The 17,641-nt window shown below is 34.4% G+C and overlaps 1 protein-coding gene across 1 annotated transcript; it reads right to left on the bottom strand.

Moving 5' to 3' along the window:
- Positions 1 to 398: 398 nt before the first annotated feature.
- LOC100366450 (protein canopy homolog 1-like) lies at positions 399 to 15,995 on the bottom strand. Its single transcript, XM_002733652.4, has 6 exons — positions 15,902 to 15,995; positions 12,362 to 12,455; positions 11,270 to 11,385; positions 6,287 to 6,493; positions 4,251 to 4,347; positions 399 to 2,042 (listed from the first exon to the last, which is right to left on the bottom strand). The coding sequence occupies exons 2-6, from the start codon at positions 12,450 to 12,452 to the stop codon at positions 1,993 to 1,995; spliced, it is 561 nt and encodes a 186-aa protein (XP_002733698.1). The 5' UTR covers positions 12,453 to 12,455; positions 15,902 to 15,995; the 3' UTR covers positions 399 to 1,992.
- Positions 15,996 to 17,641: the final 1,646 nt, after the last annotated feature.

The following is a 17,641-nucleotide window of genomic DNA, read 5'->3' as shown; positions in this document are numbered from 1 at the left end:
GTTCACTTACGGCAGCTTGGGCTCAGACAACAAATATTCAAGTGGTCAAAGAAAAAAAAAAGAAAAAGACATAAACTGAAGAACACCATACATATATTAAAGATTGCCCACTATTCCTTCGTCAACAAACTGGGTAAAAATGAACTCAGGGTCAGATGTAGCATCTTTGAGCAAGTCTGAACACTAACAATTTTGACTTAATGAATAATGGTCAACTTGGAATTATTGGAACACTTCAGACCACGCAGTCAAATCAAAACTTGCATTTATGCATGCCACCAAGAGTGTATTGGACAATGGCAAAACCAATGTTTATCAACACAAATCTCACACATGCGTGGTGCAACAACCATCTTCTTTTAATACAAAAATTAACTAAGAAGATAAAAGCATAACTGTTTTTTGATAAAATAGTGTTTTATTGAGAGTACAAAATACGAATGTTTATGGAGATGGACAGTGAATGATACAAGCATAGATAATGAGTTCAAAGGTTCACAACAAATGGAATGAAAAAAAACAACAAAAAAACTTCAAAATGTTCTAAATAGTAAAAATGTAGGCTTTCTTTTTGAAAGTTGCCATGGGGTTGATAACATGTGATAATAACTGACGACATTACATTGCAATCCTGGATGGAACACCAAGACACCAACATAGTCAGCAAATTGGCCTCCCCCCCTCCCATGATAAATTTCTTAGCCATCGCCTCTGCATTGTCTAACCATACCAGTTGGCACTGGAATACCCAGTTGATTTAGTGTTCCTCTGTTATCAAGAGTGTACACATTATATTTACTGCAAATGGCACACTCAATCCTTTATTTATTACCTGAGATTTTATTTTAAGTAGTTTCAACTGAAATAATGTACCATTTTCAGATAACATATAAAGGAAAGATTCAACAGTATTACTCAGAGAAAACAAGCTAATATTTTGGATTTTGTGACAATTATTTGAAAGTAAATCTGAAAGCAGATATCTGAATCGAGCAGCTTTATATTAACTTTGGTTGCAGTCATCAATGGCTGACTCATTTAAAAAAAATCTAACTGTACATTACTGTTTTATTTTCCACAATATAAATTGTACTAAATGCTTGGCTTCTTGTCAAAATGGCAATCTTTTCAACTACTCTCGCAGCACAAACTAGTTTCCCTGATCTGATCAAGATTTCTCTCAGCAGCTGGTTTCAAGAAATACATAAATTTACACTGAGATACCAAAAAGAATTTTTGATATACATAACAACTATGTCCATCCCACAATATAGCTTGTCTCCCCTCTTGATAATGTTATGACCCAAAATCAAACTGTCCATTCCAAGGTCCAGCTGTATGGCTTTTCAATTAGCTGGCAATATTGTTAATTTAGTGATTAATCCATTATTGCAATGACTGTAATACTGTTGTTTGATACAGCATGTTAATGAACACATCGAATTATTTTTTATCGTGAATTAAAAACAATTTAATAGGACTGTAGAACTAGTCTGTGTTCATTTGATGAAATTTTTGTTTTTAGACATTTAATAATAGTCTGTGCACAGAGTTGCATTATAAATTGTTCAAAGATAAACGAGTGCTATTATACGTCCTACATAAGAAACATTTTAGCTCACATTAAATAATAATTCAATGTGATCAACAATGTGCAATATAAAAAAAAAACATTAATACAAAATATACGTTGAAAAAAAGAAACAACAAGATAAGTTACAAAGTGAAAAGTAGACACTACAAAGAATGACTAAACTATTGCTCAATTATTACAATATACTTTACCCTCATGCCCTAAACACAGAAAATCATGATTTTTTTTTTAATTGAGCATCCAGCACCCCCCTCAAACAATTACCATGACAATTATGTTTATGCTAGTGTGACCTAATTTAATCTTTATTTTATATATTGCAATCAACCTATTGTGAAGACATAGTGAAATTGTGCGAAACAACAAGGAGACATTGTGTGGAAATTGACGCTCCGTTGTTATAGTTCATCTTTTGGTGGTGGTGTGTCCTCCATATCATTGCATAATTCTGAAAAAAAAGAACAGAATTGAACATTTGCAACAAATAGAATAGTTTCAAAATGTGAGTACTGAAAATCAGCCCCCAAAAATATATTCATGTTTAACATCGCATACATCAGTTAAAACATGGCTGTCAACAATTTTTCTTTTGTCAAAATTTTCCCAAAAATAATAAAGAAGTGGAAAAAGAAAAAGAAATAAAAACACAAATCTGATGACAAGTTGATCAGAATTGTCCAACATTTTTTTTCATTTTTCCTTGGTGTATACACTGTATATCTGTGAATAATTCTTCATAAAATTTCATTTCAAAAATTAACACTGTTTTTGACTTTAGACACAAACATTAGGAATTAGATTCACGATGGAACTATTGAATAATCCAGAACGCACACTAACCCTTGGTTGATACGACAACCATCAAAACTCAGAGTAAATTGTTTAATGCAAAGTGATAACGTTCAGTCGCACACTAGTACAATGAACAGTACTGGTCCATCCATGCTCGATTGATTGGTCGCTTTATTATAAATTATTAAAACCTGTCTTTTTGATCAAAATCAAAGTGTTACTCCTTACGGATGCCTGTGCAATTCCTACACAATGATGAAGACCTCTACGTGAATGTTACCATGGCAACTAAGATGGAAGTGGCTGAAAAAAATGTGATACACAAGTACATGCTTCAACATGAAGGCTGACCACTGAACTTTCAACTATTTATCCTTTTTAAAATAATTCAATTAAAAAAAAAAATTATGAATACATTTTGTGATGGTTATTATAGATTTAAATATATATTGACCATCACTGCTGTTGTAAAGTGATGTAATTGAACAATTCAATAATAATTACTTGGACAAATATTTGACAGTGCTTTAAAAGGTGGATTAGTTTACTAGGACAATTAGTTGTTTGACAACTCCCATGACGGTTTGCAGGTTGCAGAAAAGACCACGAGAAGTCAAGCATAAAAAGGCAATGCAGCATAGAAAATTAGATTGCGCATCAAATATTTATCAGCCAGTACTGAAACACTGTCATCCGCGCGAGTCAGTCATGCTGAACAACGAGGAAACACTGCCATTAACAAGCTGAATGCATGGTGTGGAAATGTACAACAGCTGCAGTCTGCATAATTGAGAACATAGCGGTACACTTCGAAAATATGCATAAATCAAAAATAAACCAAAAAGCCCCCCCCCCCCCCCCAAAAGATCTGTGTCTAGTCCAAGGTTTTTTTTTGAAAAAACTATATGGTGATGCGTTTGCTATTTTTTTTAAAACTGAATGTGTTCATTTGTGTGTATGTTTCTATAGTTTTATTTTCAAGTACAACAACAAAAACAGTTGAGTGGACTTTTGGCCAAATATGCAAACCGTAAATTAAAAAAAAATGAGATTGTAGAAAAACTAAACATTTTTTTCACCTCTTTTTGTGCAATATTCATTTCCAATTTTTTTTTTTTAAATTTGGATTGAGACGTGTAGCCAATACAAAGTTATATTTATTAGGTCAATATTAAAAAAAAAATACAAAGTACAAAATAATACAAAAAAATATACAAAATTTTGCACCTACCGGTGAATTATAAAGACTGACACAAAAGAGTAATACTGTCACTAATAGTGCACTCTTCAGTAACTCTATAAAAATGTTTACATAGCAATATTTCTTAATACAGGTGATCATAACTAAAATTACAACTATTAAAAGAACTAATCAGACTGATATTTATCCATTTTCTGCACTGGATTTCCAGGTTGACAGTGACAGAGCAGAATCTCATGAATTTATTTTCATTATTAATGAAGCTAAATCTGAATTCTGTATTTCACGAAAAATTAACATCAAAATATAATTAATAACTGATTTACAAAACACAAATAATTTAATTTTATGATTTAACTTCAAGATAACTTCTTCTACTCTCTGCCTTAATTCTGGAAAATAACAAAATCAACCATAGAGGACGCTGTTTCCAGAAATCAACCAGTGGAAAGAATTGGTTGTTTAGTGGATATTTTACAATTGTAAAAACCCAAAAAAAATCAAAAACCTACTAGTTTAGCAGATTTTTTAAATATATTGGTTAGTTTTTACTTCTTGAACCTATTTTTACGATTCGATTGTGCAATTAAACACAGTTGAGTGACATTGCACAGTTTCAGAGACAGTGGAAGAAACAAAACATTAGTTTACAAACAAACTTACCTGCAGAATCAGCACATAATTTATAGTGTATGTTGTTTTGTTTATTTGTAAATAAATGAATTATGTCATCTTCGTAGTCCTCAACTATATTTTCGCACTGAAAGAAAATGTAGAAAGAAATCTATAAAAAGTTATACAATCTCAATAAAAGTTGTACAAGCTTGTGGGATTGATTTCCACAAACCAAAGACACAAAGTTCCAGTTGTTATGAAGGAGTATCATGATTGCTACATTGCTGGGTATACATGTATGCCCCCAGCAAAATAAAGAGGGGTGACTTAACTCTTAGTCATTAATAAGCCAATTTGCTTCAGTTCATTATAACCACCCGATGATATACTACTCGGTCCACAGGTTCGGGGTACATTTATCTGTTTATCCCCACCATAGGTGTGAAAAAGTTGCGTTGGGTTTGGCAGTGAACAAATAATCACTGATAGCATAGTTCAGACACAATTGGTAGATGAATATACCAAAATTAGCATATCAATAGATAACTTACAAGGGGCGCTATTTTAAGAAAGGTGTTAACATTTTTGTATCGAGTCGGATACAGTCGGCGAATACATAATGTTTTCGCAAACTGTACGTACCCCGGAGGTATCACACGCATAAATTATATACACTTTAATGTGCATATGAATAAAAAACATGTTTTTCCATATTTTTGTAAATTTATAAAGGTAACAGTGATGGCAAAATACAGAATTAATACATTGATAACAAAACTGAAGATGGAATAGCAAAATATCTGTCTATAACTCATGATAATCGAAAGTGAATCAAAGTCAACAAGTCTTGAAAATGACACAGTCCTCGTTAAATTTTGTAAAGTTCTCTTTGTGCTCGTCATATTAATGTGGAGGAGTTGTCGCGAGCGTGTCCCAAGTGGCGTATACAACAGATTGTTTATTTACATCAAATTCGAACATGTGTTGCGTGACGACCCCTCCAGTTTAAGACAAAGCAAAGAAAAACACACTTAGATCACAAGTGAAAGCATGGCCAAGTTATCACATTTTAAACAAACAAGATGGCCGCCAGTTGGCCATATTTGATCAAATTGCAAATTGAATTGACATGTACATGTATCCATTTATGACATACTAAATATCAATGAAAATTATACATGGGTAGTAATATGGCCAAAAATAAAAACAGTCGTTATTCGGCCATCTTTGATCTGATTATGAAACAAAATGAAAATAGTACATAAATCTTGGAATTATAACAGTAAGGCCAAAAAGTCAGATGGCTGGCAATCAGCCATCCTTGATCCGATTTTGTAACAAATTGTCATGGATATGTATCCTAACATGTTTAAAATATATGCTAAATTTGAATGAAAACTGAAAAAGCATGTCCAATATATCGAATCGCTAAACCACTGCATGTGCATATGTCCCACATAAAGTACTAGGCACATGCAAAGAATGAACAGAATCGGAAGAAAGGATTCTCAAATATGACTCCGGACAGACGAATGACCGGATGCACAGACGGACGAACGGATGCACGGACGGTCGGAAGACATTTATCCTAACATGTATAATCTATGTACCAAATTTGAATGAAAACTGACAAAGCATGTCCAAAATACAACATTTTCAAAAAACAAGATGGCTGCCATTTTGAATCGAATTGCTAAACCACTGCATGTGCATATGTTCCACATAAAGTACTAGGCACATGCAAAGAATGAACGGAATCGGTCCAAAGGATTCTGAAAAATTACTCTGGACGGATGCACAGACGAACGCACAGGCAGACGGAGACCGAATTATAAGTCCACGTTTTCTGACTTCATCCGAACGGGAACTAATAAATGTATCCCCTCGCACTTTTGTAGCTAAGCAACAAGGGAACCCAAAAATCCAAATTTGACAATTTTTATAACAATTTTAACAGTAGTGTTAAATTCGACATCCAAAGGACATGATCATGTATCAAATCCAAAGGGTGGGGAACGATCTACTGTCAATTACCTCAACATAAAATCATGTCATAACACGATAGGTACATAACTGGTACTTACAGCTATTCGTAATGCCTTTGATACGTCTGCACTTATCGAAACATTGGATAATGTAATTGGTTTATCTTTCTCATTTTCTCTATTATTATATCGCATATATGATTTCTCATCTGTGTCTGGGTCAGTGTGCAATGCATAGTCTTTCATTTGATCACAGACGGTTTCTAAAACTTCCATTAAATGAACCTCTGAAGTGGCATAGGGTACCTAGACAATAGAAAACAAAGTAAATCACAATATGACCATGTGAGGGCAGTATAACAAGAGATGACTATTTAAAAGTTGAGGTAGAATATGTCTTGTTAATGTTACTTATCATCCTTGTGACATGCTTTAGTGCAGCCAGGCAATTTTTTGGAGAGACGTTTTAAAATTCTGGATCAAAAACCTAAAGGGTGTAAATGGATGCTTAATACTTAAAAGCAAAACAATTTTGTTCGGTGTTTACTGTTATTGTACATGCACATACAAACATGTATTAAGATGGTTCACACTGAATTGAAAAACAAAATTCAATGTCTTCATACTTTCAAAAAATGTCACAAAACCGCTAGCATAAAAAAAAGTTTATCTCAGAGAAAATTGCAAAATGATGTGCACCACAACAACAAGATACATGTTTAATGTTTTACATACGAAATACATGTATTGATTTTGATTACATGAATTGAATTAATTGAATTTTTTTTTTAAATGGTGATTCGAAATTTTTAAATGATAAACTGAGTGTGGATGAAGTATTTAACACCTTTCACGACCATGAACAGGGCAAGTTGTTTACCTGTTCAGCATAGTCACAATGAACGCTGACATTTTTCAGAAAAATAAGACGATGTTCAATGATTTGACAGTTTAATTTGGGGTGTATGGAAAAGTGGGCACTTAGTGAAACATGACCCGAACACGGAAATTCCTCAAAAGTGTGGGGGAGGGGCGTTTGGGCGGGCATGGGCGCTAAGTTGGAAGAGGATGTTGTTTACGTAATCAAACCTTTCCACTGTCACTACTGTAAAATGACTAATTTTCACTGGGTTTAAATTTCACTGATTTACCATTTCAGGCATATTCAGAGAGTTTTAATTTCACAGTTTCATCATTCAGATAATGTGTTCTATGCTAAATTTTACATATTCACTGGGTTTTAATTTAGCGCATTTTCCAGTCAGCGAAATAAGCAAAATTAAAACCCAGTGAATAATGACCCCCTTTAACAGTATGTTCTGTTCGGCAATTGGTTAAAATATGTTTGATTGATGCACGTTTGAAACTCGCGGGATCACGATATATACACAGCATAACGACCTTACATACACATGTAGATATTAATGACACATACCCTTATGTTATATGAATATTAATGCTAGAGTGGGATTTGCATTGAAGATCATACATGAATTAAAGCGGGAGGGTCGTCACCTGAGCACGTGCAGGAATCGAGTCCCAAGCGACGATAACAACACACACTAAAAATGCAAAGGCTCATAGGTAGACATTTGTTTGTAAACAATGACACGCTATGGCCATCTGACGCATGCGTAGGTGACGACTCCCTCGCTTTAAGTAGGTCACATGAATTACGATATGATCTACAAATCGCAAACGAAACCTAAATTTCTAGAAATTCAAACGCAAATTAGTGAGTCAGAGACACAACTGGTTAGCGTTCATCTCGGATCATTCCAAATGTAGTATGTGCGTTTTACATTTTTAAATACTGCGATAATCTCGCTCTTTTCTGTTTATGCGATCAAACAGTTTTATTGCACCCACTGCATTCGGTGATGCTACTGCGGAAGTCAAGCAAGTGTTCAAAACGTAATAAAAAAGACGCCGCCATCGGTGCGCGTGGCCCAATCAATTGACTAGCTGTCAGCTAACTTGTCAAACAAAAACATCGACGCGCCAAACTGAAAAGGTTGACGCGCCAAAATAAAAATGTTAAACCACGCCCACTGCTTCTGAGCACATCAAACTCGTCAGCTGACTACTAAACATGGCCAGTAACGTGAGTAACACGGGCAGAAAATTTAAACGAGGTGCTGAAACATCGGGGCATTCGTAAAATATGGCAGCGATCCGTTCATTGTAGATCAAGCAAGGGCAACAGAGGTTTTTACCATAAGCTAGGTGATGGTGACTTGGAGCTGATCGAAACTTTGAAAAGATTACAACCATCTATAACGTATCGTGCTATTGCAGACCATATCAATGAGCATGGTGAAGTTGTAGAAAATGTTTCAATCACTACTATTTCGCGGACAGTTCGAACCCGATTGTCAGGCGGCCGATGGACTTACAAAACACTAACACCGGTAGCCTTGGAGAAATTCACGGACGCTAACATAGCATATTGCGATGAATATGTAAATTTTCTGCACACCCAAGCCCCAAATACACCCGTATTACTCCCCCGAATTTGTATCTGGGAAACTTAAGAAAACACTGAATATAACGCGCTAGCCAGAATTGATCTTCCCTTGCGATACTGGAAGCATTACGAGAAATCAAACCATCCGATGTGCTGGGATATTACCGAGCTGTTGGGTTCTTAAATATCAATGCTGACGCTTATGAACTAAAAAAATGTTCCTGGTCACAATGTATAGATGACAAAAATAATTAATGTCAGCAATGTATTTTTCACAAAACGACTGCAATCCAAACTGCCACATATGGGGACTAAATAACGATATATTGAAATATTTTGAACTAATAACTTTATTGAACTTGGTGTTAAAATGCACTGTTGTACAACACTTTACAATGTATTTTGTTTATGCTTTGTCATATTTGTATGTTTATTGTGTTATTGCTCTGCCAGCAAACAATTCTCTTTGGGTTTCAAATTGACAATTTTAGTTTCAACTGAAAACATACTTATTCATTTTTTTCAAAACGCTCTTATCATAACTATTTGCCATCAGCACAAATATGTTACCCCTAAAGTTACAAAATAATAGCAAATAACACGAACTCTCAATTATGTTAACTTTATGCAAACAAAATGTCCATTCTCTGCCAACAATTTTAGTAACAAACTCACCAATTACTGTAACTATGAGATACAACTACGTATACGTAAAGTTGTGTCCAAAATTTACAAAAAAATATATTTTCTTGTGTCAGCTCAATTTATTTGTTTTTTTTCATCAATTTAGATGAATCAACAAGAAAAACTCAAAAATAATAAACATAATGATACTATATTTTACCATGAAAACAAAATATAGTCAGTATTCACAAGTCACCTAAACATCCGAGCGGATTCATATAATTTTAATAAACTATTAGTTTCATCTCCCGGATCATCTTGTTTCCCAGTGTGTTGGTTATTGTCAACTCAATGCCAGTAGTGGTACTGTTTTCCGACGCTTGTTTAGTTTCCTTATTTACAGTATTTGAACTGACAAATTTCCTATGGTTGTCAATATTTGTAGGCTGAAAGGGGACGATAAGTCATTCTCGTCGTCTCATCATGAATAAAACTTTGGTTGTGCAACACTTGATAATTATCTGACACAGTTCTACGAGTTGTTACACTATTATTTCCAAATAACTGAGGATTATATACAGGAGGCACGCTTTCCTGGTTCATGCCTGGGTAAACAGTTACATCTGGAGGCGGTTGTATACCAAAATAATATGGCATACTAGGATAATATCTAGGCGGGACATTGAATAGATGGATGCCGATAAATATTTCCTTGTGTTCATCTAACTGTTTACTGCTCCCTGATGTTGGCGATGATAATAACGCGTCGACACTGAAACTACTCTGTTTCGATAAATGTTTGTTTTTAACCGCATTTTCTGCATCTGGTAGTGGAGGTGAATGTTTCGCTGTCAGTTTGGTTGCTGTCGTTGTGGCGTTCTGGTTGGGTGGGTCACTATTACTGGCGCGCTGTTTGGCAATCACTGAAATTTGCTGTTGCATATTTGACAGTACATCAAACATCGGTGTAGAAATTAGTCGAAAAGACTCTCCCAAACAGCTCAATTCTTTTTCAAGTTTAGACACAGTCAATGAAAGATTTCTGATTTCCAGTTCTTTATCGATTGTCATTTTTTCCACCGGGCTTAAGTATTTAAACTGACACGAGTCGTGGTCCCTATCACCGTTTTGCTGCTCGTCGTGATGCGGTCGTTTTTTCTTACGTTTACCGCGTGTCGATGCTTGATTCGCGGTGTTCCCGAAATTTCCATATTCAAGGCAAACATCCGACGTAACTTGCTAGCAAACACCTTCATTTTCATCTTCAGCGAAACACACTTTGATCGGGGTACGCAGTTTGGACGATTCGTAAAGTAACAGTCTTTTATGTCCCGTAGGGATTCCCGGTAAAAAAGTCCTTTAGGTCTTCCGCTGTTAAGCGTGCAATTGCTCGTAAACTGGTATATCCAGCCCTTCGTAAGGCAGAAACATACTTTAAAAGTTCAGAGTCAATATTTTGGAGCCATGATTCCAGTTGATTTTCTCTGGTTGGCGTTTGAAACGGCCGTAAATCTCTGCTAGACTTCATTTTGTCTGGCACCACACGTGAACAGGTTGTTTTGAAGCAGTGGGCGTGGTTTATCATTTTTATTTTGGCGCGTCAACCTTTTCAGTTTGGCGCGTCGATGTTTTCGTTTGACAAGTTAGCTGACAGCTAGTCAATTGATTGGGCCACGCGCACCGGTGGCGGCGTCTTTTTTATTACGTTTTGAACACTTGCTTGATTTCCGCAGTATTGGTTAGAACTATGTTTGATTGCTGTTAACAATATGTGATCACTTTCAAACGTTTGTGAATCGCTAGAGTTCTCTTCTCATCGTATCTTCATCGTAAATCACCGTACATGAAAGTGGCACGTCTTTATCGTATCAATCCTTGTTTATACTTGAAGTAACACCATTAACGGTTTGACTAATTAAAATTTCAACAGCCATTTTGGAATTATAAAATCCACTGAACACCAATTAGAAGTGTTTTATTCACTTACTGACCTTCATCTGTTTTTGAGATCCATCAGGTAAAACCCGGAATGACCCGACATCGATGGTCTCTCTGGGATCAACTGAATTGATGGCATATTCCACCTCGTCCACCAAAGCTAAGCATGCTGCAATGAAATCAGTAAAAGTTTTACACCACAATTGCAATTTGTATCAAGGTCGCAAGGTCACACAGGCACCCATCATTGCACCACTACCCATAATTACCCATAATTCACTATGATTTGTCTGATTGGTCATTGATGTCATGAAAACTTACTATTGGCTGAATATTTTAGATGCCATTAATAATTAAATGGTCTTTTGTAATTATTTTTATATAAAAGTCATCATAATGATAAATTCATCTCAAAATCTGGTGAACGAGAATTTATAGAGGTGCTAACAATATTATCAATTTTAGAGAAATATCGAGATAATTACATGCCCTCATCACCTGGCCACTTATATGCATACTTTTTTTTTCATCCATTCATAAAAACAACCAGATGCTGAGGAGATTCTTAGCTGTTTATTAATTGTTTAGTATGCATATTTAATATTAGTAACTATGTCAAAGAACTTCTGAGAATTGACATGTCAATGAAAGACTCACAAACTTAATTGTCCAGAATCTATATATTTCAGGTAGGTCCAAATGCATATGTACACTGAACATCACATCAGGGTCAGTTATCAATTTGATTGGTTGGTTGGAAATGACATCATTATAAGCAGTGTCACATGCATGTTATGCACATGCAGCATTTAAAGTTACCCTCCTTGATTCTAGCTATCCCACATTATGTTTGAATACAATTGAAGTGGAAGTCAAGGCAAACAACATAATTCTCCAACATAACACTCTACAAGTGTAGGAGAATGCAATTTACAGTTTTTTTATATCACTTTTCATTCTCTGGTTATGCAACTTTATTATGTTGTCTGCCATCTTGTTTCTCCAGCAAAGGACTGTGGGTAAAGTGTGACATCATATCCACTTTTTCACTATTTCCAACCATTTGAATGAAAGGAAAACAGTACTGATATTTATCTATCAATGTCACATAAAAATAAAATAATAAAATATATTCAATGCCTTACCTCCACAATAAAGCTCCATATCTTTTTTAGCAATAGCCAAATGAAGATAGAGTAATCCGAAAACAAACAACTGAAATAGCATTCGCGTCATGTCCTGCAACCAAAAATATTATTCAAAATTATTATTTTATATAAAACAAGCAGCCTGTCGGCTGAGATAGCTCCGCTGTTAGCAATGCACATTTCAATTAAAGAACTGAAGATATCATTAGAAAATGAACAATATGTATAGTATCAAAGCAAAGGACCTTGCTGTTTTCAACAAGAATTCAAAAATATCACTTTTCACCAAAAATGACAAAAATAATCATCAAAATTAAGTAATTGAAGATATCACCACGAAATTAACAAGGTCCACATGTAATACCTATATATGTAATATAAAAGCAATCAGACTTGCGGTTTTTAACAAGAAGTCGAAAATCTCACTTTTTACCAAAAATGACAAAAATATTCACCAAAATTAAAGATATCATTACAAAATGAACAAATCTGAGAGAGCTCCACATGTAGTTGAAAATATCACTTTTTACCAAAAATAACAAAAATATTCACCAAAATTAGAGAATTAAAGATATCATTACAAAATGAACAAATCTGAGACAGGTCCACTTGTAGTACATATGTATGTAATATCAAAGCAATTGGACTTGCGGTTTTTAACAAGAAGTTGAAAATATCACTTTTTACCAAAAATGACAAAAATATTTACCAAAATTAGAGAATTGAAGATATCATTACAAAATGAACAAATCTGAGAGAGGTCCACATGTAGTACCTATATATGTAATATCAAAGCAATTGAACTTGCGGTTTTTAACAAGAAGTCAAAAATATCACTTTTTACTAAAAATGACAAAAATATTCACCAAAATTAGAGAACTAAAGATATCATTACAAAATGAACAAATCTGAGAGAGTTCCACATGTAGTACCTATATATGTAATATCAAAGCAATTGGACTTGCGGTTTTTAACAAGAAGTCAAAAATATCACTTTTTACTAAAAATGACAAAAATATTCACCAAAATTAGAGAATTAAAGATATCATTACAAAATGAACAAATCTGAGAGAGGTCTACCCAAGGTACATATACACCAAGTATCAAAGCATTCAGGCTTGTAGTTTTCAAGAAGAAGTCAAAAAAGTAAAACATTGACACGGACGACGAACGACGGACGCCGCCGACAGCGGAGCTAAAAACTCACTGCAACTTTATACATGGAAAGGGCAGAATTTATTTACTTTACTTTGCAAATATCGCAGAGTTGTGAAATCTTGAAGTATCATTAGATCACAGTCAGTTGGCGCACAAGTCATAATAAAATAAATGTGATATTTACTATATCGAGGCTGCCATCTTGAATACAGCATGAAACTAAGAGACAAGACTAAAAAAAGACAAGTTAAGAAACGCTTAGAAACATAAAACACTTTCCTGGGGTATTCAAAACCAAAAATTGTCATTCCAACTCAGCAGCCAATCAGTGACAGCCTTTTAGTTACCAGTAGATGCCAATTTTGGTTTTAAATACCCCGGAAAAGTGTTCTATGTTCTTTGTGTAATTAGGTGTTCACATACAAAGGACATTTCCCACAGAAAAATGACGTATTCTTTGTTAGCGGTTGATTATCCCAACAGATCTTTTGGCTGTGACGGATTGGTATTTTTGTAGGAATGTGAAAAACGCGCTTCACAACTTGTCTCTTTATTTAGTTTTATGCCAGATTCAAGATGGAGGCCCCCATATAGTAAATATCGTATTTATTTTTATTATCACACGTGCGCCAGCTGACTGTGCATGATATGCTGCGACTGCACTTTCACTTTATTAGTATACGTCTTTCGATTTTTACTAGCATTCTTGAAGAAAAGACATGTTCTGCTAAGCAAATATTTCATTTGAAATGTTTATTTCACTTTGCTGGCCTTATTAACATGTATAACAGCAGGAGCATGAGATTACACAATTTTTATAAGTCGTACCCTCGTGTCAAAATGATACTGTTACATTAAAGGATGAAATGACGTTCACAAATTACGTCAAGGAATTATATTGTTGGAAGAATTACTCTATTGTAAAAATTGTTGTCAATTTCAATGAGTTTGATTTTATCAAGCTAAATAATGTTTATGTCACATAATCACTTCATCGATAGAGGGCGCAATGTACAGGTGTAATTGATGGCGGGTGCTGAACAATGAACATAGTATTAAAGTACTAGTACATTTTGTTGTATTGTTCTCATTGAAGAATAATTAGTCTTAAAATAGATAATCATTTTTTTCTATTTATAAATGTAGTTTTGGTAAGGGGTGTGCCTTTGAAAAATCTGGCAGACTTGACAAAAAAAAAACATATTTGCACAGAAAAAAATTATGGAATGATATCCGGCAGGTGAAAGAAAAAGATAATTTCTATAGTTTTTCTGCCCCCCTAGTTTCTAATGCTCTCTCCCTAATACAGAGTAGAAACTTTGTAGATGAGGAGCTGTGTAAAGAGAGAAAATCTACTATCAGTGTGATCACCTCAATTAACAAATTTCAGGGACAAATTTTGACAAACTTCAAGATTTTACCAAGGTCTTCAACAGAGTTGTGTTAACCCCCACCAGGCTAGGGTCTCCATTTTCGTTTCATTATTGCATTGAAGATTCACTGAATACACTTGCATTGTCTTGCATTGTCAATTTAAAATTTGTCAAAAACATTTAGAATTATTATATACATAAACAAATTCGTGCCTTTATGAATTGACTGTAAAAATCACTACAGAGAGTAGTTTAATAGCCTCAATATTCGTTTTGAAAAAAAAATAAAACTTGAAATCATAACACTTATTCTGGGTTACCCAATATTTGTTCATTTAGTTACCATTTTGACTTACCATGCTTTTTTAATAATATTACACCTCAAATTATTATACGGTCCATTCACGTGTTCATACAAAATGGTTGACCATATGTGATATTATTCCTATACATATGTCCTTACAAAACTATTAAATTAAAATCACTCAAGGGATGTACCAACAAAATTATTGGGCATGCCTAGGAAATTACTTCTACAAAGTTTGTTAGCTTTATTCGTCAACAGTCTTGAAACAAGAGATTTTAAAATGATTTCGTGATATAAAAGTGACAACTTGATAGAGATAACACCCCTTCTACAAAAGTGCAAGGTTAATTTGCACGTTCCTTATATTACTGCTGAAGTACACGTCATCATAAGCATCTCTCACGCCGCCGGGGAATACTATCGTGTTCTAATAAAATTTGTTGAATGGTATATATGCGGTACGAGCAATAACGATGAATATACAACGGTTTCGACATCATCGTCCGTCCGAAACATCGACGATGAGGCAAAACCACGTTGTGCCTGGAGTCGCTCAACTCCGTAGCCGGCGAAACAACCAATCACGCCGTGTTCCACTCACACTCTGCTTCAATTTGAACCCACTATTGGAAAGTATACGTCATATTTATCGATACTGTCCGTAAATTTACGATTAATAATAATCACAACATCACTTACCGATTTTCTGGAAGGAATCTTGCCAGTGCCGACAGCGCTAGCTTGCAGAATCGAACCTCCAAAGAAACCGGAAGTAGAAATTATTGGTTATTCCCAAACTGATTAATATGGTATATTCCAAATTACATTCACAAAATTCAATTATAATACGACAAAAAATACGTCAGCATCAGTTAAAAAGAGAACTGATTATAAACAACAATTTGTGATACAATTCATTAATTTTTCAGTAAAAATACCTACCTATGAAAAAAGAGGCGGCGATTTATAAAGTGCAATGCAATCATACCTTACAGACTTCTGTGTGAATAAATGAAAGAATACGGAAACAAATTTGGGTAATTATTGCTATTATTTCACACTTTTTGTGACTCCTGTTCATATCTAAATATATCTTGGAAGTATGTTCGGAAACGTTTCCACTTGAGTAAAAATTAAATCAACAGTTTTTTGTTTTGTTTTTTGTTTGAATGTTAATGACATAACATGAACACTCAATTTAAACACGTGCCTAGGAGGAGAGGTTTATTGTAAATTATGATATACATTGAGTGTATTTGAATTTCCATGATATTATAATGAAGTAAAAAAAAAACGGTTTCATGAGACTATAAAGTAAATAAAAATGTCTCAAATATTATTTCTACGGTCTATGTTTTTATTTGAGAATTGAACTTTAAATAATTACATTTCATCTGATATCACACCATATTTTATGTGCTTAGGTAATTTATACTCGAATATCAAGCGATTAAGACGTGGAAATAAAATCTATTTCACATTCAACTAAAAAATCAGTGAAAATAAACTTCAGACTAAGCAGCCAAAATGTCGTTTCGGTAAAAGTGATACCAGCTAAAATAAAGTATTTTACAGTAGGTTGTTTTGTAGCTGAATATGCTAATTACATGATACCATCTCAACTGTTTTTTTTTTTTCATTCGAACCTGCGTACATCCTAAAACCACGTATTTGTATGACCTTGCTCCCATGCCTACAAAAGGGAAAAATATTATATTCTGTACGGATACTAAACTGAAAGTTTGACAGGTTATTTGAACGTACGAAACGTACTAGTTGTACATTACCCGAAAAAATCACGCCAATACAGAATATTATCTTATACTGAAATTGAAGTACAATAGACATTAGGAACAGCTGAAAGCAGTTAATTACTGTAGCATGCAGAGTAGCAAATTAATATGCACAGATTAATTCGAAACTGTGAGTTCCTTCAGTAATTTTGTTGCCACGAAGTTACATTATGGATTGCCGCTCAATCAACGAGGAACACTACCAGTGATCTTTTTTTATTCCGTTCTGCAACTTTTTGTTAGCATCTCGTTCGGGAAGCGACGTACATCGACCAACGTATTTCAGCTAATGCCTCCCGACTGTGTCTGTAATTTGTATCACATGAACAATTGCAGCGTTTAAATATTTTAGCAGTTTATTAGATAATTATCTCCACAAACACTAACCGTGTACTAAGTTTCAATGCATTTGTGCAAGCAGATGCAAAGATACTGATACTGATTATTATGCAAATTACCTAATTAACATGCATGATTTGTACCAAAATTTAATCAGGTCTACCAATTTTCATTTCAATCCAACGAATGACTCTTTATTACATGTACATAGTGGTACAAGATTTGACACAGTCAAATGTACGGACGGACGGACGGCGGACAGACGGATACCGCCACGATATTACCGGAATATTATTAATCCATGGGG

Source organism: Saccoglossus kowalevskii, chromosome 21 (assembly GCF_978046115.1).
Source record: "Saccoglossus kowalevskii chromosome 21, keSacKowa6.1, whole genome shotgun sequence".
Lineage (NCBI taxonomy): Eukaryota > Metazoa > Hemichordata > Enteropneusta > Harrimaniidae > Saccoglossus > Saccoglossus kowalevskii.
The sequence above is the reverse complement of the archived record's forward strand: the minus strand, read 5'-3'. Positions and strand labels throughout refer to the sequence as shown.